General features: G+C 43.9%; 2 protein-coding genes across 2 annotated transcripts; one reads left to right on the top strand and one right to left on the bottom strand.

Annotated features, from left to right (window-relative positions):
* Positions 1 to 4,571: 4,571 nt before the first annotated feature.
* Positions 4,572 to 7,814, top strand: LOC135556812 (proline-rich protein 29-like). Its single transcript, XM_064990261.1, has 5 exons — positions 4,572 to 4,658; positions 5,113 to 5,194; positions 5,972 to 6,257; positions 7,199 to 7,269; positions 7,783 to 7,814. Exons 1-5 carry the CDS (start codon positions 4,572 to 4,574, stop codon positions 7,812 to 7,814), a joined length of 558 nt encoding a protein of 185 aa, XP_064846333.1.
* Positions 7,815 to 16,317: 8,503 nt separating this feature from the next.
* On the bottom strand, positions 16,318 to 19,037 carry LOC135555742 (telethonin-like). The gene is made up of 2 exons (XM_064988437.1): positions 18,532 to 19,037; positions 16,318 to 18,189 (listed from the first exon to the last, which is right to left on the bottom strand). The coding sequence occupies exons 1-2, from the start codon at positions 18,678 to 18,680 to the stop codon at positions 17,799 to 17,801; spliced, it is 540 nt and encodes a 179-aa protein (XP_064844509.1). The 5' UTR covers positions 18,681 to 19,037; the 3' UTR covers positions 16,318 to 17,798.
* Positions 19,038 to 19,589: the final 552 nt, after the last annotated feature.

Below are 19,589 nucleotides of genomic sequence, written 5' to 3'. Positions count from 1 at the left end.
CCTTTTCTAGTCCATGGTGTTGCATGTGAATGTTTATCTTTTTAAGCTTGGAAAAGAGACCCTTAAACCCAGACTTGGACCACACACCCTCTCCACTGAATAGCAGCCGAGTGATTGCTTTTCTACGCTTGCAGTTAGCCACTGATTCCTTCCAAACCACTCATTGCTGATTTTGCGATTTCCAACATGTTGTGTAATGTTTATGTGCAATGAAGGATGAGCACTGATACGTTTTTATCTATAATGTCTCTTCATATGACAAGGATTGAAAAGGATTTGCCAGCAGAATATCGACTTGGATCATGATGATGACTGCTTGTCTAGCTTACTAGCTAAGATTTTGAAAGTATGATCTTGACATGATCAGTCCAATCAAAGCTACGGTAGGTATAATGTCATTCGACGTCATTTAATCTGTGGCCAATGACCTTGAGCCTTCTTGGATGGACACTTCTAATGTGAATCTATGGCAGCACCCAATGGGCTTGAATTTCCGAGCTCTCTCCGTAGATTTTGAGGTGAGGTAGTGTCCCCATGAGTGACAGAACACTGAGCCAATCACAGCAAAACTAGAGAACATTACCAACCCCTACTCTTCGTATTTTCCGCTGGCTGCCCCACCTCCACAGAAAGCACTGAGCTAGAGTGAAACACATGCAACCAATGTACAACCAATATATATATTTTTTAAATTGCTCAACAGTGGGGGCTCAAAACAGCTGGGGCTCTGCTCTGTATGCCATAATTGAATAAGATTAGCAATGGTTAGTTAAGTAACTTGGATATATCAGTCAGCGAACCATTACCAGTAACAGCAGTTCATTAATAAGTTAATACACACTAAATCCTATGCAGAAATTGACCTTACCTTATCTTGGCACTGTTGCATAGTATAAGCAGCTATTAATCAATTAATTCATAGATTCATAGAATGGATTCAGAAGGGTGACTTCCAACTTTGAAAGAACAGGAAGTATTGGTTGTGCACTTGACCAGGTATTCCATATTTAACCCCACCCACATTTTATCAATGAATTATCAAGTCATTTTTGGATTTTATATGCAAAAACAAATTATATGCTATTTTTTCATGCTCCCCATTACTCCTTAGAAAACAAGGATCAAAATGTACATAGACCTTAATCTTACCTCAGGAATCTTGCTTTAATGTTGTCAATGAAATAGGCAAATTACCTTGAATGTTTAACAACATAGACACCAAAATGTTCTGTCAATCCTCCAGATCAATATTAATTAATTCACTTTGGTTGTTTTTAAATTGAGTGCAGTATCACATAAGCTCTTTATCACTTGATGTCATTCAGAAATCAAACACAAACCTGGTCTCAGAGCATTTCATATTATTCTGTACGTAAATCCAAGACAACCCATTTAGTATATGTTACGAATTATAATTCGTATTATATGTTTTGAATTTGCAAAACGTATAATATGTTATACATTTGTCCATGATGAGATTTGAACTCGCTACCTTTGGGTTGCGAGACATTTGTGTTAAACGTCTAGCCATCCACCGCAACATAACCATACCAAACGTAATATAATGCACTACATGACCAAAAGTATGTGGACACCTAATCGTTGAACTTCTCGTTCCAAAATAATGGGTATTAATATAGAATTGGTCCCCCATTTTTCTGCTATAACAGCCCCTCTTCTGGGAAGGTTTTCCACTAGATGTTGGAACATTGCTGCAGGGACTTGCTTCCATTCAGCCACAAGACCCTTAGTGAGGCCAGGCAATGTTGGGCGATTAGTCCTGGCTTGCAGTCAGCGTTCCAAATCATCCCAAAGGCGTTTGATGGGGTTGAGGTCAGGGCCCTATGCAGGCCAGTCATGTTATTTCACACCAATCTCGACAAACCTGTATGGATTTTGCTTTGTAAGCGGGAGCATTGTCATGCTGAAACAAGAAAGGGCCTCCCCTAAACTGTTGCCACAAAGTTGGAAGCACAGAATCGTCTAGAATGTCATTGTATGCTGTAGCGTTAACATTTCCCTTCACTGAAACTAAGGGGCCTAGCCTGAACCTTGAAAAACAGCCCCAGACCATTAATCCTCTTTCACCAAACTTTACAGTTGGCACTATGCATGGGGGCAGGTAGCGTTCTCCTGGCATCTGCCACATCCAGATTTGTCCATCGGACTGCCAGATGGCGAAGCGTTATTCATCACTCCACAGAATGTGTTTCCACTGCTCTGGAGTCCAATGGTAGCGAGCTTTACACTGCTTCAGCTAACGTTTGGCATTGCGCATGGTGATCTTAGGCTTGTGTGTGGCTGCTCGGCCATGGAAACCCACTTCATGAAGCTCCCGATGAACAGTTCTTGTGCTGACGTTGTTTCCAGAGGCAGTTTGGAACTTGGTAGTGAGTGTTGCAACCTAGACGTTTCCACTTCACAATAACAGCACTTATAGTTAACAGCAATTACAGTTACAAATATATGGCTGTGTGCTCGATTTTATACACCTGTCAGCGACGGGTGTGGCTGAAATAGCTGAATCCACTAATTTCGAGGAGTGTCCACGTACTTTTGGCCATGTAGTGTATCATACTAATTTGAGTGTCCTGGATTTACATTTACTAGATTACGTCTAGTCTATGAGACCAGGCTGCAAAAGCACATTAAAAAACTATTATGCATAATTATTAAATAACCTCATTAATGATAGTGTCTATTTTTGTTTTATTAATAATATTAAATATACTATTTCTGTTTGAAGCATGAATTTTGCAATCACATACATTATTTTGAATATGTGTGTCCATAAAACTGTTTTCACACCATAAGATAGGGAGATACGAAATGCTAAAAGGTTACAGTACACTTTTGAGACATCCATACAAAAAAAGAGTCTGACAGCAATATCCAGAAATTTCACAGGATCAAGGTCAATGTTTTTTTTTCATGTCACCCGATTTTTGCCAAATCTGTAAAGACTCCAGGCATGAGAAAGGGTTTTAAACATCGGTTTTCATTCAACTCATTAATTCTATTGAATGTATCTATGTTCCCCATTTATATCTTAATGTGGTCACTTGAAAAAAGAAGGGAATTGTTATTAATGACTTTGTAACAGCTCCAAACACTTGTCCACTACAAGAAATGCTCACTGGTACCCCAGTTTATAGAAAGACCCATTAACAGTTTTACTCTATGTCAGTCGTTGACAGTCACTCAATTAGCCCATGTCAGCTAATGTTTTATAGATTGCTAGGTAAGTTTCTAGCGATGTTAACCTTGTAGTAGTCATGGCCAAATCACAAGACACATGCCCAGCAGTCAATTTAGGAAGTAAACTAAAATCACAATTCAATAATCTAAAAATATTTATTTATTCCCACAACTTCTCAATAAACTCAAAGTAGAAGCTATTTATTTCAAAAGTGTAGTGACTTCCTTCAATTTGAATTGAGCCCAACCCTGGTGTCCAGGGGTCCTGACCTCCAGGGGGCGCCCATTGATTTTATTAGTCTCTATCACTCAGAATTACAGGAAATTAGCTTTAAAATGGCAACATTTTCTCTCCATCCCATGACAAAATCTGTAGAACTGCAAGAATTTCTTTATGCCTCATGGCACATTTTTGGAGAATTGGAGGATATTCAATTTAAAGCTGCGATTATTCCTCTCCTCTGCCAAGAGCGGGGCCACTAAAATGGTTTGTCCACGAGGTAGTGGGGCCCCACAATCACATCTCACATAGGGCCACAAAAATGCTAGAAATGGCCCTGGTGACTGGGCTTTTTAAAAATAGAGGCGATCATTCCGAGATGGCGCACACATTGATTAATTACACCGTTTGAAATGCTGCGGTGGGGGGGCGGATGGGATCGGCGTGGGAAACAGTGACAGCATATAGGAGAAGGGAAGGAGTGGAGAGAGAGACACTGAGGAGGAGAGCGGAGATAGCGGCAGTCGGAGTGAAAAACTCCTCAAATGGAAGCCGTAATTAGTGGTCTGTGAAGTGAAAGCGAGCTGGTCCAGGCCTATCCCAGGTGTCCAATACTTAGCCCACTCAATTTAGAGTGAGAGACCTACGCGGCGGGCCACCTGTTCCCAGCCCCTTCCGTCAACGTTGATGCATGTGACCATATGGACTTGCCAGGCTCATTGTCTAGGGGCGGGAAATCCCAATTATAGGCTACTTTTAGGAATTCACTCACTTAGCTGCATGGAAGAAGGCTACCTTTGTGTGCCACAACTGTCAAAATCAATTCAAGTGTGACCATCTCATTTGCTCTTTAAGAAACTTTTAAAAAGTCAGTTACACCAGATAGGCCTAAATGGTAAGAAAATACATGTGATAGAGAGACTGACTAATTAGTCCTAGTTTAAATATCTCATAGCAGCATAATCATTACAGTGAGTGATGCACCAGCTTATATGTGCTCAACAACCTGCGCATATTTCTCGCTATTGTTGTTTGCGCTTTTGACGCCTTGGCAGCCCAACTTGTGCGTATATTCCAAGCTTGGGTTGCATCAAAACAAGGTTTATCTTCAGTTACTGTTTACAGCTCTATTCTTACCGACATATGAAACTCAATGGCATGGACAGATGATACTTACCCACAGTTTCAGCAGTGGAACCAGGACACAGAGAATGTGCAGATAAATCAACAGCCTGTAAGTGTGGCCAACATGGATTTTTTTATATAGCAAAAAATACAGTTGATCTGTATACTTGGCATATCATAGAAGCTGTAATTCTATGTGATATTGAACACCCACACTCATTTACAGAGAAAGTTGGCTCTCTACATGCCATTGACATCACGCTCAGCATCATCAAGGGAGGCATATTTAGCCTACAACAGCTGCTATTTGAGTATTGTCTTAATGGCTTGATGAGTCCTATCTTCTTGATGCATATCTCAGGCTCACTACTTTTATAGTTTTTAATTGGATGTTTTATCACGCATTGCTACTGTTAACTGTGTTGAGTGAGTGGGATGATATTGCCTGCCTCTCAACAGTAGTTCATCCATGGCAGTATTAGATATGGGAGATAGATATTCTCCCTGGCTATATGCCTCCAGAAAGAGATCCTCATTACAGGCTCGTGTCTCCTTCCCAGGCTTCCCAGCAGCCCACCACCATCCTACAGCAGCTCCCTGTTGCCACGTCATCTCCCACTCCTTCCACCGGGCCAGCACATGTCAAGCAGGGTGCGTATGGCAGGCAGGCTGTCAAGATCCCATTTCAGACAGAGCTCGCCTCACTCGTTCTCTGTGTGGATTGATTTCTGTGTTTGTGAAGGTCACTGCAGGTGCCAGTTGGACCTAAGGGCCAGAGCTCAAGCATCTATAATTGCAGTCATGTTCTTTATAGCACTCCTTCTCCACCTCTAGCCTCATCCTTGTCTGTCTGTTGGTCGCTCAGGCCGGGGCAGTGATTGTTTGCTCTGACAGACCTTTCTGCTCCTCTTACTTTCAACTCACTTGAGGGTCATTTCAGTATTGGCATTATTTCTGATATTGAGTAGTTCGGAATCCTCTCGTTTTGTCAGAGTTGTATAATGTAGTGTCATTTTGCTAAATGTTGCATCAGGCTGTCGCCAGAGTACCCTGTCAAGCAGCCAGCGGGCAAAATCTGTATTTTCCTATTGTTGGAAGGATGTCAGACAGAGATTGAGGAATGGAGGTGATAAAACATTTAGGATGGTAGATCTGATTTATAACTTGTGATTGGACACCATGCGGGTTGAAATGGGTTGATTGTCACTTGAAGGATAAAGGACAGCACAACAGGCATATAGAAGAATTTAGCTTCCATGCAGGTGTGTGTGTGTGTGTGTGTGTGTGTGTGTGTGTGTGTGTGTGTGTGTGTGTGTGTGTGTGTGTGTGTGTGTGTGTGTGTGTGTGTGTGTGTGTGTGTGTGTGTGTGTGTGTGTGTGTGTGTGTGTGTGTGTGTGTGTGTGTGCGTTGCTCTCTGCTATTCTTCAGACCTGGTGGAGCTGATGATGATCCAGAATACCCAGATGCACCAGGTCATCATGAACAACATGACCATGTCAGCCCTCAGCTCATTTGGTTATTCCCAGCCCCAGCTCCACCCTCCGTCTACCTCTGAGGTTCAGTCATTTGGTTATTCCCAGCCCCAGCTCCACCCTCCGTCTACCTCTGAGGTTCAGTCATTTGGTTATTCCCAGCCCCAGCTCCACCCTCCGTTTACCTCTGAGGTTCAGTCATTTGGCTATTCCCAGCCCCAACCCCACCCTCCACCCCTGAAGTACATTTACTGTTAATCATATGTGCCAACTTATCATCCAGCCTGTCTGTGTGCAGCACACTCATCTTACATTATTCATCTGAAAACACGTGTTTCAGTAGGTAGAGACATACTTAATCTGATATGACAATCTGGAAAAGTAAACAGACCGAGGTCAGAGTGGCTCCTCACATTAGCTAATGCACCTAAAAGTTATTTTTGGAGTCTGTTTTGGGTCACACTGCTCCTAGTCAGTTTAGTGGTTGTGTTGAGGCTCCATAAGCACTATGTCATCCAACCCATTGCAGTGGAGAGTGAGAATGAGCCCCAAATGGCACCCTATTCACTATATAGTGCACTACTAGGGAATATGGTGCTATTTGACACATGCTGTCTCTGAATAGGCTGTTTTTATCCTCCCCTCCAGGCCAGCTGTCCCCAAGGGATTTTACAGCTCCCGAGTGGTGCAGCGCTCTAAGGCACAGCATCTCAGTGCTAGATGCGTCAAACCCTGGTTTGATCCCGGGCTGTATCACAACCGGCCATGATCGGAAGTCCCATAGGGCGGCGCACAATTGGCTCAGCGTCGTCCAGGTTAGGGGAGGGTTTGGCTGGGGTAGGCCGTGATTGTAAATAAGAATTTGTTCTTAACTGACTTGCCTAGTTAAATAAGGGTTACATACTGCAGGAGGAGGAGGATCCAGAGGTGTACCATTACCAGACTACCCCGGCCTACCTGGCCTACCCAACCTGGTTGCCTCCACCCCAGCCTCACCCTAGCCTGGTCTACCACAACACTGCTGAACCCCTAGGCTAGCACCCTACCCACACAAAGACACCATCAGGTGAATCCCAACACAACCCCATTCATAACCCCTACTGTACCCACACGTACATAGACTGATGTTGTGAAACAATGTGGGCCAGAGATAACAATGATATGCATATGTGATGTCATCCAGGAGGGCGGTCCCACCTCCTCCCCCACCCAGCGCTACCAGGACTGTGGGGGCTGACGTCCCTCCAGCAACAGGTACACAACTGGAACACTCTGTACATCTCTGCTGTAAATCTGTACAACACATATCGCAGCACTAACGTTAACACATGGGTGTCCATAGCAGAACACCAGATAAAACAATAGGAGGGAGTTACCATAGAAATAGAATGACTCAATAATCTGTGGTACTGTACATACAGAACATTGAGCTGGGGGATGGGAAGTCTCAAAGCCCTTATTGGGCATGTAAGGGGCTGCGTAACATTCTTCTAACATATTGGATCTAACCATAGATGACTTATTAAATTACCACTACTACTAATTCCTAATTCTATGGATCTAACATCCCATTAGCACCCTCTGTTAGATGATGTGAGAGTTCTGTGATGCTGGTTGGTGGAGGATCATAATGATGCTGATGAGGGTGCTGACAGTGCTGGTGATTGCGATACTGTGAGTTACAATGAGGCTGATAATACTAAACACTTGTGAAGACCGTGTTCATCAGATGCTTTCCATGTCTCTCTTTGTCTCGTGAATGTGTAGATTACTATGAGGCTATGGAGAGAAGACAGTGACATCAAGAGCAGAAATCTACAGCACCCATTCATCATTAGCCTTATTGTTATAAGATAGAGTCCTTCTAAACTCATAGTAAACAGAAATACATTTCAGAGGCACGGCAGTTTTGTTCTTTATAGTAGATATTCATGGTATCATGTTTGTGTATCTTGCAGAAGTCGTAGAATGCTCATCGCATTTCTGTTGTTTTCTTTTACACCTTTTAACGTGGGTCTTTTTAGATTGTTGTTCCTTTACATGTTATTTCAAGTAAAGAAAAGGCCAAGATCATCGTTCAGCATTGTTTAATGTTTTTAAGCTCACTTCCAGACTCTACTGTAGCTCTGTTGGTAGAGCATGGCACTTTTAACACTAGGGCTGTGGGTTTGGATCCTGACACCATCCATACATAAAGGGTATGACTGTAAGTCAGTTTGGATATATGTCTGCTAAATGGCATATTTTATCCAATATTATAGCAGTTTTGGGGCTTATTCCTACATCCATTACATGAAACACCCAGCAGGAGGCAGCATCATCTTTGTCATGACAAAGTCAGAGGGTGCTTTTCTATGAGCGTGTGTGAGTTAGTTCACAGCAGGTTGGCATTTATTGTCATGAATCTTGACCTGGAGGCAACGCTGCAGAGAGGTCACTAGCTAACACAGCCGCAAAGTCATAAAATCAGATTTGAACTCTAACCCGAACCTTAACATTAACCACACTGCTGACCCTAATGCCTAACCCTAATCATAAAATAATAATTTTTGTATTCATACCCTACATGTTAATGATATAGCCAATTTGTACTTAGCAACTGGCTCATCTAGCAGAAATCGCTCAGTTTTGCCTCCAGGGCAAGATTCATGACAATAAATGTCAAGCCGCTCGTTTATATCCATGTCTACCGGCATGTCTATCAGCATGTCACTTGTTATTTCAGTGAGTATCTGACAAGTTCATATATACACTACATGACTGAAAGTATGTGGACATCTGTTCGTTGAACATCTCATTCCAAAATCATGAGCATTAATATGATGTTGGTCCCCCCTTTGCTTCTATAGCAGCCTCCACTCTTCTGGGAAGGCTTTCTACTGGATGTTGGAACATTGCTGCAGGGACTTGCTTCCATTCAGCCACAAGAGCATTAGTGAGGTCGGGCACTGATGTTGGGTGATTAGGCCTGTCTCGCAGTCAGCATTCCAATTTATTCCAAAGGTGTTCAGTGGGGTTGAGGTCAGGGCTCTGTGCATGTCAGTCAAATTCTTCCACACCGATCTCGACAAACCATTTCTGTACAGACCTCGCTTTGTGCACGGGGGCATTGTCATGCTGAAACAGGAATGGCGGCGAGCTTTACACCACTCCAGCAAACGCTTGGCATTGCGTATGGTGATCTTAGGCTTGTGTGCGGCTGCTCGGCCATGGAAACCCATTTTGTGAAGCTCTCAATGAACAGTTCTTGTGCTGACATTGCCCCCAGATGCAGTTTGGAACTCAGAAGTGAGTGTTGCAACTAAGGACAGACAATTTCTACGCTCTACACGCTTCAGTACCATGACCATGTCAGCTCTCAGCTCATTTGACTATTCCCAGTCCCAGCTCCACCCTCCACCCTCAGTGGTCCCGTTCTGTGGCTGAGCCGTTGTTGCTCCTAGATATTTCCACTTCACAATACCAGCACTTACGATTGACCGGGGTAGCTCTAGCACGGCCGAAATTTGCATACTGACTTGTTGGAAAGGTGGCATTCTACTGCCAATGTTTGTATATGGAGATTTCAATGGGTGTGGCTGAAATAGCAGAATCCACTCATTTGAAGGGGTGTCAACATACTTCTGTATATTTAGTGTATGTCAAAAATCTGTATATTTTTCTGCATATCCAAGCATACTCCTTGAGCTTTTCTGTATCCTCCAGTCTAGTTGTTATTCTTTTTAAAGAAACTAAATATGGTTCTCTGCATCTCTACTAAAATCTGGAAAGGAATGTGATTTATTCAGTACATTTCATTTGCTTTTCTAAACTGTACCAACCGGCATGCCAGCTGAGACAGTTAGACAAGCTAGCTACTCTAACTTGATAGCCTGAATTGCCTTTTTGGTAGTTAGGTTCCTAATCTCCCAACCTCATAACTATCTGGGCTAGCTAAAGCAAGCTTCATCAAATTGCTAGGGGGCACAGAGAAACAACAGCAAAATGAACAACAAATTATACATGTTTTATTAAACAGGACAAATCTGAGAGGGCCCCTGTGCTTCCCCCAAAAATGTAACAAGAAAAAATTAGCAAGACACTGAGTTTTGGGGCAGCAGATAGCCTAGTGGTAAGAGTGTTGGGCCATTAACTGAAAGGTTGCTAGATCAAATCCCTGAGCTGACAAGGTAAAAATCTGTCATTTTGCCCCTGAACAAGGCCGTTAACCCACTAGGCCGTCATTGTAAATAAGAATTTGTTAAATAAAAAATATTTCTCAGTGGAGAGAGCAAACAAAACAGAGCCCCTTTATCTCAAGTATGTGTAGCTCATCTATCTGATGCTGTTTGTTCAAAAAGAGTATGACATGGTTGTTGCCCGTAGCAAGGGAAGCTAGAGAGCATTTTGCCTCCCTTGATATTTAAAAATAATAATAATAGCCAATAAGTGTTGAGCTAAACTGAGTGAGCTCAGCTGTCCTGACGCAACAGAGGCAACATTGATAACATTAGCAAATATTTGTAAACCGTTGTAGGAGGAATCGTGAACCAGGAATTTTGGAACAGGGAGACATATAAAGATGAGTTTCTGAGGAGGAATGAAGGTGGAAAAGGAGGATGAAGAGGTTGAAGAGAATGAGGAAAGCAGATGTTGAATTTGAATCTGAGGAAGATGGCGCTAAACATGGACATGGGGTTTCGAAGAAGCTTGGTGTCAAGTGCAAACAGAGTGAGCCGTGAGCCAGATCGAGTTCTAGAGGTAAAATGGAAGTGAATGAGGGCGAGTTAAGTGAGGTGGAAGGTGTGGTGAAGAGCTCGGAACCCGAGCCTGGCATCAATAGATAAAGATGAATCTGGTCCAGTAGGAGTGACATCCTTGCCTTTTGGCGGTTCCATTTGTGGTTTCAGGGTGATTGAGAAAGGAGTTGGGTGCAGTTGAATCAGTGAAGGTAATCTGTAGTGGGCTTCTGATATTTGTTTGTGTTTCTTCTGACCAGAGGGAGCAGGCTCTCAGTGTCATGCAACTTGGGTAAAGATCAGTGCTGGGGATCGAAAGTGTCCGGTGCGATAGAGGCAGGTTGAAGTGGCCAGAATCAGAGTAGCGCAGAAGGTGTCGTATGCTGTGGCAGTGAAGAAAGTAGAGGAGGATGGGTCAAGGGTGAGGGAAGTAAATCACAGAAAATAGATGTTGTGGTGGCAGCTGCAGAGAAGTATTTGGGTATACGAGATCTGACGTCAGAAGAGTTACAGGGGTGTTGAGTGGTGTTGTCCCGTCCTCCCAGGCTGCAGGGAAGTACCTGGGTGTATGAGATTTTACTGCAGAAGAGTTATAAGATGTTCTGAGGTTTTTAACTTGTATGAAATAGTGGTATATGTGTAGGGTTGGTTGGTTGTGCAATTTTCTATTTTTCCCCCCTTCCTTTTTATTTTTGTATCACAAATGGAACGCGATTGAACACAGTAGGTGGCAGCATGCACAAACAAAATGTGCAAATACCATGATACCAAAGAAGAAGAAAAAGATGGTCCTGACTCACCCCCAAAAAAGTGTCGAAGGAAGCCAGTTCGGATTTGGCTTCACACCAATCACATCACATCAGAAACCAAACGTCATTGACAGAAAAAAACATGATTTGTTGCTTCTCTCTATGTCAATGTCCTCCGGTGGTTAGCTAGCTAGCTTAAATCAGCCTTTCCTAAATCAGCCATGGATGGAGATAGGAATTTGGACTTGTGGTTTTACTTAATTCTCCATACTGGCCAATGATTATAATGGCGATTCTGATCCAACCATAAATTCATACATTGTGCCCCTGGCCTGAGAGGATGGAAGTTCAACATGTAGCTAGATGTAGTATGCTCATGTTAACTAGATGGCCTGGCGCATCGTTGTCTATGAAAGGAAGTTAGGCTATCAAGCAAGCATTTTAGACAGGTAGCCTATGACAATAAAAACTAAAAGTGTGTACTGTATGACAGTCAGACTATTTAGGCAACATGAAAGAGGAGGATGGCAATGGCGTTTCTCTACAAGTAGGGTCAGTCAACATGTGTTTTTCTACTTGCATGCACACACAGAAATCAGTGCCATGGACAGCCACATCATATTTAGCTTACATTGATTGAACTAAATCGTTTTTTTGGTATATTTTAGTTGCCACTATATTAGACTAAGCATATGGGATTAGAAGATGAAGTTGAAATGGTGCTGCAATATTGGAGGCAGCTCCTGTTTTCTTTTCGACTTGTGGTATCTCCATTGTTCTAAATCAATAGCTGTTTAGTAGTCCGAAGATGTTGGAAAAACCAGGAGGACTAGAAAACAGCAACTATGGAAACTCAAAAATTGGGGGAAAAAACACTGGTAGGACATGACTGGACAAGACGAACTGGCAAAAGTCAAAAAGAAAACGCAGGTACACAGTAAATACACAGGAGATATTAGGGACAAATGGAGGTGGGGATAAGCACAAGACAGGTGAAATAGATCAGGGTGTGACATAAGTGCTTTTGAGAGCCTATTGATAGGTCAGAAGAGAATAGAACACATGTTTGGACAGGCGTTCACAGTGACTCTTCATTCTACCGTACTTCACCACAGTACTACCTCCCATGACCCCCTGGGGGTTTAAATGTAATGTGATGAGTCCACAGGGGGTTAGAAGGCAGGAGATCAAAAGCAAACTGACTCCATGAACCCTGAAAGTGATGAAAAATACAAGGAAATATGGGGTCGGTCTTGTAATGGCAGACGATACAGCACATACTGGTAATTCACAAAATGGATGGATGGATCAATTCAATCAAGTTAGAGTTACACAATATTGATATCTGTGCTAGAATGCATGCACATTTAGTGGCTGGAGTAGGAGATATGGGATGAGGGCTATCTGATGGACTGAGACTTGGGGGAGTCTGTGTTGTGTTGAGATTTTCCACATGAACTTCACTCTCCGTGTCAACTGACATTCCTTGGCTACTGGAGGGGAGTTTCATGACTTGGCTGCGTCTATGGTGGATTCTGTCTCGGCCTGTTTGGGGTGTGGCTGTGGCAGATAGGGTTTAGGGGGGGGGGTCGAGGGGGGTAATATTCTAGATATGGGGGAAATGAAGCAGACCAGATGAACCAAAGCTCTGATTAAAAAGTGAGGGATTAAGAGCTCAGAGGAGAAGAACAGGCAGATACGGCTGTCTCTCTGGCTCTGTCTCTCCAGTGATAGCAATGTTTACCCTGCTAATAATACCTAGACCCCTACACAGAGCCATACTAGACCCCATAACAGAGAAACAAGGGGTGGGCTGAAAAGGATAGAGAGGGACAGATGGAGAGAAAGACCAAAAGAAATGGAAGTGGGAGAAAATGAACAATCCCAGTTGGAGAAATTGTGAGTTGGAAGGAGAGTAAACATGAAGGGACAGGGGAGAGAAAGTAGTAGAGAGGTCACAGTTTGTGGGTCGAGACTGGAACAGTGTGTCCTGGGCAGAGAGCCGGTAGAGATATTAGCCTACTGGGGGAAACGCAATAAAGAGAGATGACAGGGACAAATAAAAAACAGAAATACCTTCTTTACATAAGTATTCAGACCCTTTGCTATGAGACTTGAAATTGAGATCAGGTGCATCCTGTTTCCTTTGAGCATCCTTGAGATGTTTCTACAACTTGGAGTCCACCTGTAGTATATTCCATTGATTGGACATGATTTAGAAAAGCACACACCTGTCTATATAATGTCCCACAGTTGACAGTGCATGTTAGAGCAAAAACCAAGCCATGAGGTCGAAGGAATTGTCCATAAAGCTCCGAGACAGGATTATGTTGAGGCACAGATCTGGGGAATGTTACCAAAACGTTTCTGCAGCATTAAAGGTCCTCAGGAAGACAGTGGCCTCCATCATTCTTAAATGGAAGAAGTTTAGAGCCACCAAGACTCTTCCTAGCTGTCCACCTGGGCCAAACTGAGCAATCGGGGGAGAAGGGCCTTAGTCAGGGAGGTGACCAAGAACCTGATGGTCACTCTGACAGAGCTAGAGAGTTCCTCTGTGGAGATGGGAGAACCTTCTAGAAGGACAACCATCTCTGCAGCACTCCACCAATCAGGCCTTTATGGTAGAGTGGCCAGACGGAAGCCACTCCTCAGTAAAAGGCACATGACAGCCCGCTTGAAGTTTGCCAAAAGGTATCTAAAGGACTCTCAGACCATGAGAAACAAGATTCTCCGGTCTGATGAAACCAAAATTGAACTCTTTGGACTGAATGCCAAGCGTCACGTCTGGAGGAAACCTGGCACCCTCCCTACGGTGAAGCATGGTGGTGGCAGCATCATGCTGTGAGGGTGTTTTTCAGCGGCAGGGACTGGGAGACTAGTCAGGATCGAGGGAAAGATAAACGGAGCAAAGTACAGAGAGATTCTTGATGAAAACCTGCTCCAGAGCTCTCAGGACCTCAGACTGGGGTGAAGGTTCACCTTCCAACAGTACAACGACTCTAAGCACACAGCCAAGACAACGCAGGAATGACTTCGGGACAAGTTTCTGAATGCAGGTATGCTAAGCTTGTAGCGTCATACCCAAGAAGACTCAAGGCTGTAATCACTGCCAAAGTGGCTTCAACAAAGTACTGAATAAAGGGTCTTAATACTTATGTAATGTAAATGTAATATTTCTAAAATATTTCTAAAAACATGTTCTTGCTTTTTCATTATGGGGTATTGTGTGTACATTGATGAGGGGGGGAAACAATTTAACACATTTTATTATGAGGCTGTAACGTAACAAAAATTTGGGAAAAGTAAAGAGAAAGAGATGAAAGATGTCCAGCTCAGTCAGTCTACAAGTTTCCATCTTTACGGTAAGATGTTAGGCACCAATTGTATCACCCTGTTGCAGGGGAACTTTCAGGAAATGTAAAACTTGTAGTGTATTTGAAGTTTGAGAAATCTTCTGAAGTTTTTAATTTCCACTTTGAAATTTCAGACTTGATTTTCCTTGCGAAAAAATATAGAAGCCCCTACAAAAATGTCCATTAATTATAATCAACATAATAATTCACATTTCTTGTTACTGCAGGACTATTTTCCTGCTTTAACAAACTTGCTAAAATGAAGATCTTACATCTGTACTCTCCTTAGTCCAGAGCTTGACCATATTTATTCTACCGCAGTAATAAAGCTGTATGTTGAATTGTCTAACCCACTCCAGCTGTTGCTGCCTGAACTGAAGCCAGTAGGTGCAGGATCATGAGTCAGCCATGTTGTTTACAGCTGATAATCAGTCAGGCGTGGATTCATCTATCATCACCACTCCCCATTTACTCTCTCTCTCTCTGTGTGTGTGTGTGTGTGTGTGTGTGTGTGTGTGTGTGTGTGTGTGTGTGTGTGTGTGTGTGTGTGTGTGTGTGTGTGTGTGTGTGTGTGTGTGTGTGTGTGTGTGTGTGTGTGTGTGTGTGTGTGTGATGGTTGTACTCAACTTTTTTTATTAAGACAGGTCAACACACAGAAGAAAAGTGAAAAGCACTTCAGATTTTATTATACAAAAATAATTCTAAAAACATTTTGAGCACAACACATGAAAACAGATAGTGGTGGAGAGGGGGATAAGTTGAGCCAAAGGGGTTAGCTGTTTCTTGGAAACCATACACAAAATTAATAATTTGACTAAATATTTAGGAAGAGGTCATCATTTCATGGAGTCTATAAAAGATCGTTCTATACATAATGTGGGGTCTCTATAAGCTTCAACATGAGGTCCTAAACCTAGCATGTAAGTGCATCCTGTAACTGTGTGGGCTGATATTGTCAAAATGTTTGCCTTGGGGTAAGTTGAGCCAATGGCCTTGGGGTAAGCTGAGCCAATGGCCATGGGGTAAGCTGAGCCAATGGCCATGGGGTAAGCTGAGCCAATGGCCATGGGGTAAGTTGAGCCAATGGCCTTGGGGTAAGCTGAGCCAATGGCCATGGGGTAAGCCCAATGGCCATGGGGTAAGAGCCAATGGCCATGGGGTAAGTTGAGCCAATGGCCATGGGGTAAGGCCATGGGTGAGCCAATGGCCATGGGGTAAGCTGAGCCAATGGCCATGGGGTAAGCTGAGCCAATGGCCATGGGGTAAGCTGAGCCAATGGCCATGGGGTACAAATGGCCATGGGGTAAGCTGAGCCAATGGCCATGGGGTAAGCTGAGCCAATGGCCATGGGGTAAGCTGAGCCAATGGCCATGGGGTAAGCTGAGCCAATGGCCATGGGGTAAGCTGAGCCAATGGCCATGGGGTAAGCTGAGCCAATGACAAGTGTTAAAAGATGCTTAAAATTATTACAAGACAAAAAAGTGATTGTGATGGTGTTGAATTGTATTTGGGAAACAGGTAGTGGTAATATTTCATTCAGTACAGAAATTTGTAGACGGCTTAAGTTAACTTACCCGGCCCCCAGCTCAACTAAGTTGTGCCAAGAGACAAACTATGCTTTCAAAACTATAATGTTTACATGAATTCTGTTTATTTCCAGGGATACACAACATCCTGAAATACATGTAGATATCTTTGTTAGAAAGAATACTATATTTCCCTTGACAGAGTGATGCTGAATGTAAGAAATGGCTCAACTTACCCCACTTTCCTCAACAACAGTAGAGACACATCATTCTGTATGATCTGTTCACTAACTCTACCAGATACATCAGATGTCAACATTAACACACAGCTAGGTGGGCCGATCAGCTCATACACGGTCAAATTACACTTTGTTAAAATATAGACAATAAGTCTTGATCATACAGGTAGTCAGTCTATATCAATGACTTGAGTCATGAATTGTCAGCTCACACACACCTCCCACTGGGCACACACTGGTTGAATCAACGTTGTTTCCACATCATTTCAATGAAAAGACATTGAACCGACGTGGAATAGATGTTGAATCGAAGTCTGTGCCCAGGGGGCTCCTTTGTCTGGGTTCCCAGTGTGGGATCGTGTTGTACCGTTCTGTCCTCTCACCCAGGATTAGAGTGTCAAGGACTTCTGAAGGTCTGGAGGCTCACCAGCTCTCCATTCTTACAAAAGAAGAGGGATGGATGCCAAGGTATGTTGAGCCCACCCCTTCCTCCCTGCCCACTTCCTTGTTCATTTCCTCTCTACAGTTCCAATTATTTTCTGCTCTCTCCCACTCTGTCCCTTTTGAAGCGTCTTTGATATCTTCATATTTCCCTTCCTTCACCTCCCTCATCTGTGCGCGGTCATTCCACATGAACGCATTAATAAATACATCCTCATGCACACTTTGGTTGAGCATATAAAACGTCCTGCTGTCTCAATACTGTGAGGTGTCATTGCCATAACATGACAAGTGGGGTAGAATGTACCACTGCATACAATGCGGTCAGAATGCCATACAATGCTGTGTGGCTTATCCACAGCTGGCTTTAGCCAGGCAGGGGGGCAGGGGCAGTTCATTCAGTGTGTAGACGTGACAAGGACAGTCTGGTCTTTTCCAGTCAGCAGGGAGATTAGTTGATGGCACAGCTGAAAGAACAGAGCATTTGTCTGCCTTTCTGTCAATCAAAAGATGCCATCAGATCTCTAAGCGAATAATACCTTGTATAACAAACAGTACGACATTGGACATGCAATACCTACAGTAATGAAACAGGAAAGGTATGCACTGTAGGACGGCTCTACTAGGGAATAGGGATGGAATACATGTCACTAGGAATAAATCTTTATACATTCCTCCATGCTGTTATCTGATGGGCTGAGCCCCACAAGGAACCTTTCTCCCTAACATCCATTCTTCCTCTTCCTCTCCTCTTCCTTCACCCTCTCTGGACCTCCTGTGACACGGAGCGGCCCAGTGCTTTGGGCGCCTTGGCAAACTCCATCCTGAGTGGCTTGGCGGGGGGCAGGTCCTGTGTGATCTCGACCACGGCCCTCTTGCCAGGGCAGGCACCGTCGGGGATGGGGAAGGGACGGAGGTCCTCCTGGGTGTGTGGTGCTCCGCGGCCCAGCCGGATGCCCAGCTGTGCAGGGGTGAAGATGGGCAGCGGCAGGGTGTTCCTCTTGGGCAGGAGCTGGTGCTCCCTCACACCCCTCTCCACGGTGCCCACTCTGTACACCCCTGAGGGACAGGCCTGGGCCAGAGAGCGAGCCTCCCACCGACGAGTGTAGGTCTCCCGACGAGAGTCATCGTTCATGTTCATTGTCTGCCTGTGGAGAGACGAGACCGACACAGTTAGGAATGAACAGTTGGACATTGCTCAGTGATTTTCAAACTCTAATCTCTCTCAGTATCAAGCTGAGAATCCTACCAGCAAAATGAAAATCATTGCATTTTACAGTCAGCTGATAGATTAGCCTGACAGTTATTATAACTCAGATAAATGATACAGTAGTCTAGTCTTGAGTATGATGACTCACAAGGTAATATAGGAGGACATCTAGCTTTATTGATATCAAAGATTTTATAGAAGAAGAAATGACTTAATGTTGTTCAATATGTTACATCTACCAGAAGAAATTAATACAGTTTGTCCAAAGGCTGGGTCTCACCTGTCCATGGCCCGGGTCTTCATGTTAACACTGTTCCAGTCAGCTTTGTAGCTCTCCCTCTGAGCCTGGTTCTCCTCCCGTACGCTGCAGGCCAGCTCAGCTCCCACCACGGCCCCAGCACGCTTCTCAATAACGGTACACACCTGCATTATCACGGTCCCGTGTGGGTGAAGTTCTGTCCTTATCTCGGATTTATCACCTCCGTTAGTTTCTCAGACTCCTCTCTCTGTCTGTCTTGGTATCTCTGTGTTCGGTGTTCTTCTCTCTGGACTATCTGTCTGTCTGTAGTTGATAGCCAAAGTAATCTGTGACGGTTCAGGCAGCTCTCTCCTCTCTCTTGCCTCTGTGGTGATGGTGATGGTCTGGTGGTCTCTGATGTTTGTGTCTGGGACCCGTCTGTCTATCTCCTTTATAGAAGCCCTGCTGCTATTTCTAAGCCATGTTGTCACTCCACAGCTAGTGTGTGCTGACACCTGACACCAAGAGCGGCCCGTCTCTGACTTTGTCCCGGGAGTTAGAACTGACTCACTCAGGGCAGCTGTTGAGAAAGAGAGAGGGAGGTGGCTGGGGGAGAGAGAAAGAGAGTGCGGTAAAGATATGGGAGTGGGTGGGTTACCGGTAATTGCACTCAGAATCCCCTGATACCCAATTTATACCCCCAATCCCCTCTATAATCACCTCGACCTAACATGCTAAATTGAGGGACATCTGGTTATCAAATGAAGTAGAATGATTCCCTCATAAGAGCACTATCAGACCCAGTGTCCAGAGACATGTAAACACACACGAGCACACAGGGGGGGACTTCTGAGAGCTGGCATCTGAATAGAGCTCAGGTCTTGATGTACATATAGCACCCAGTGGCAGAACACTAATGTGGAAAGAGATCAGCTCATGCTAATAATGATGGGTGCTGAGGGGAAACTCTATTGCCCCAAGAGAGAATACATAGATTGAGCATACACAACATGAAGAACTCTTTCCATGACACAGACTGACCAGGTGAATCCAGATGAAAGCTATGATCCCTTATTGATGTCACCTGTTAAATCCACTTC

Source organism: Oncorhynchus masou, chromosome 15 (genome assembly GCF_036934945.1).
Source record: "Oncorhynchus masou masou isolate Uvic2021 chromosome 15, UVic_Omas_1.1, whole genome shotgun sequence".
In the NCBI taxonomy this organism is placed as follows: domain Eukaryota; kingdom Metazoa; phylum Chordata; class Actinopteri; order Salmoniformes; family Salmonidae; genus Oncorhynchus; species Oncorhynchus masou.
This window is presented reverse-complemented; position numbering and strand designations above follow the sequence as displayed.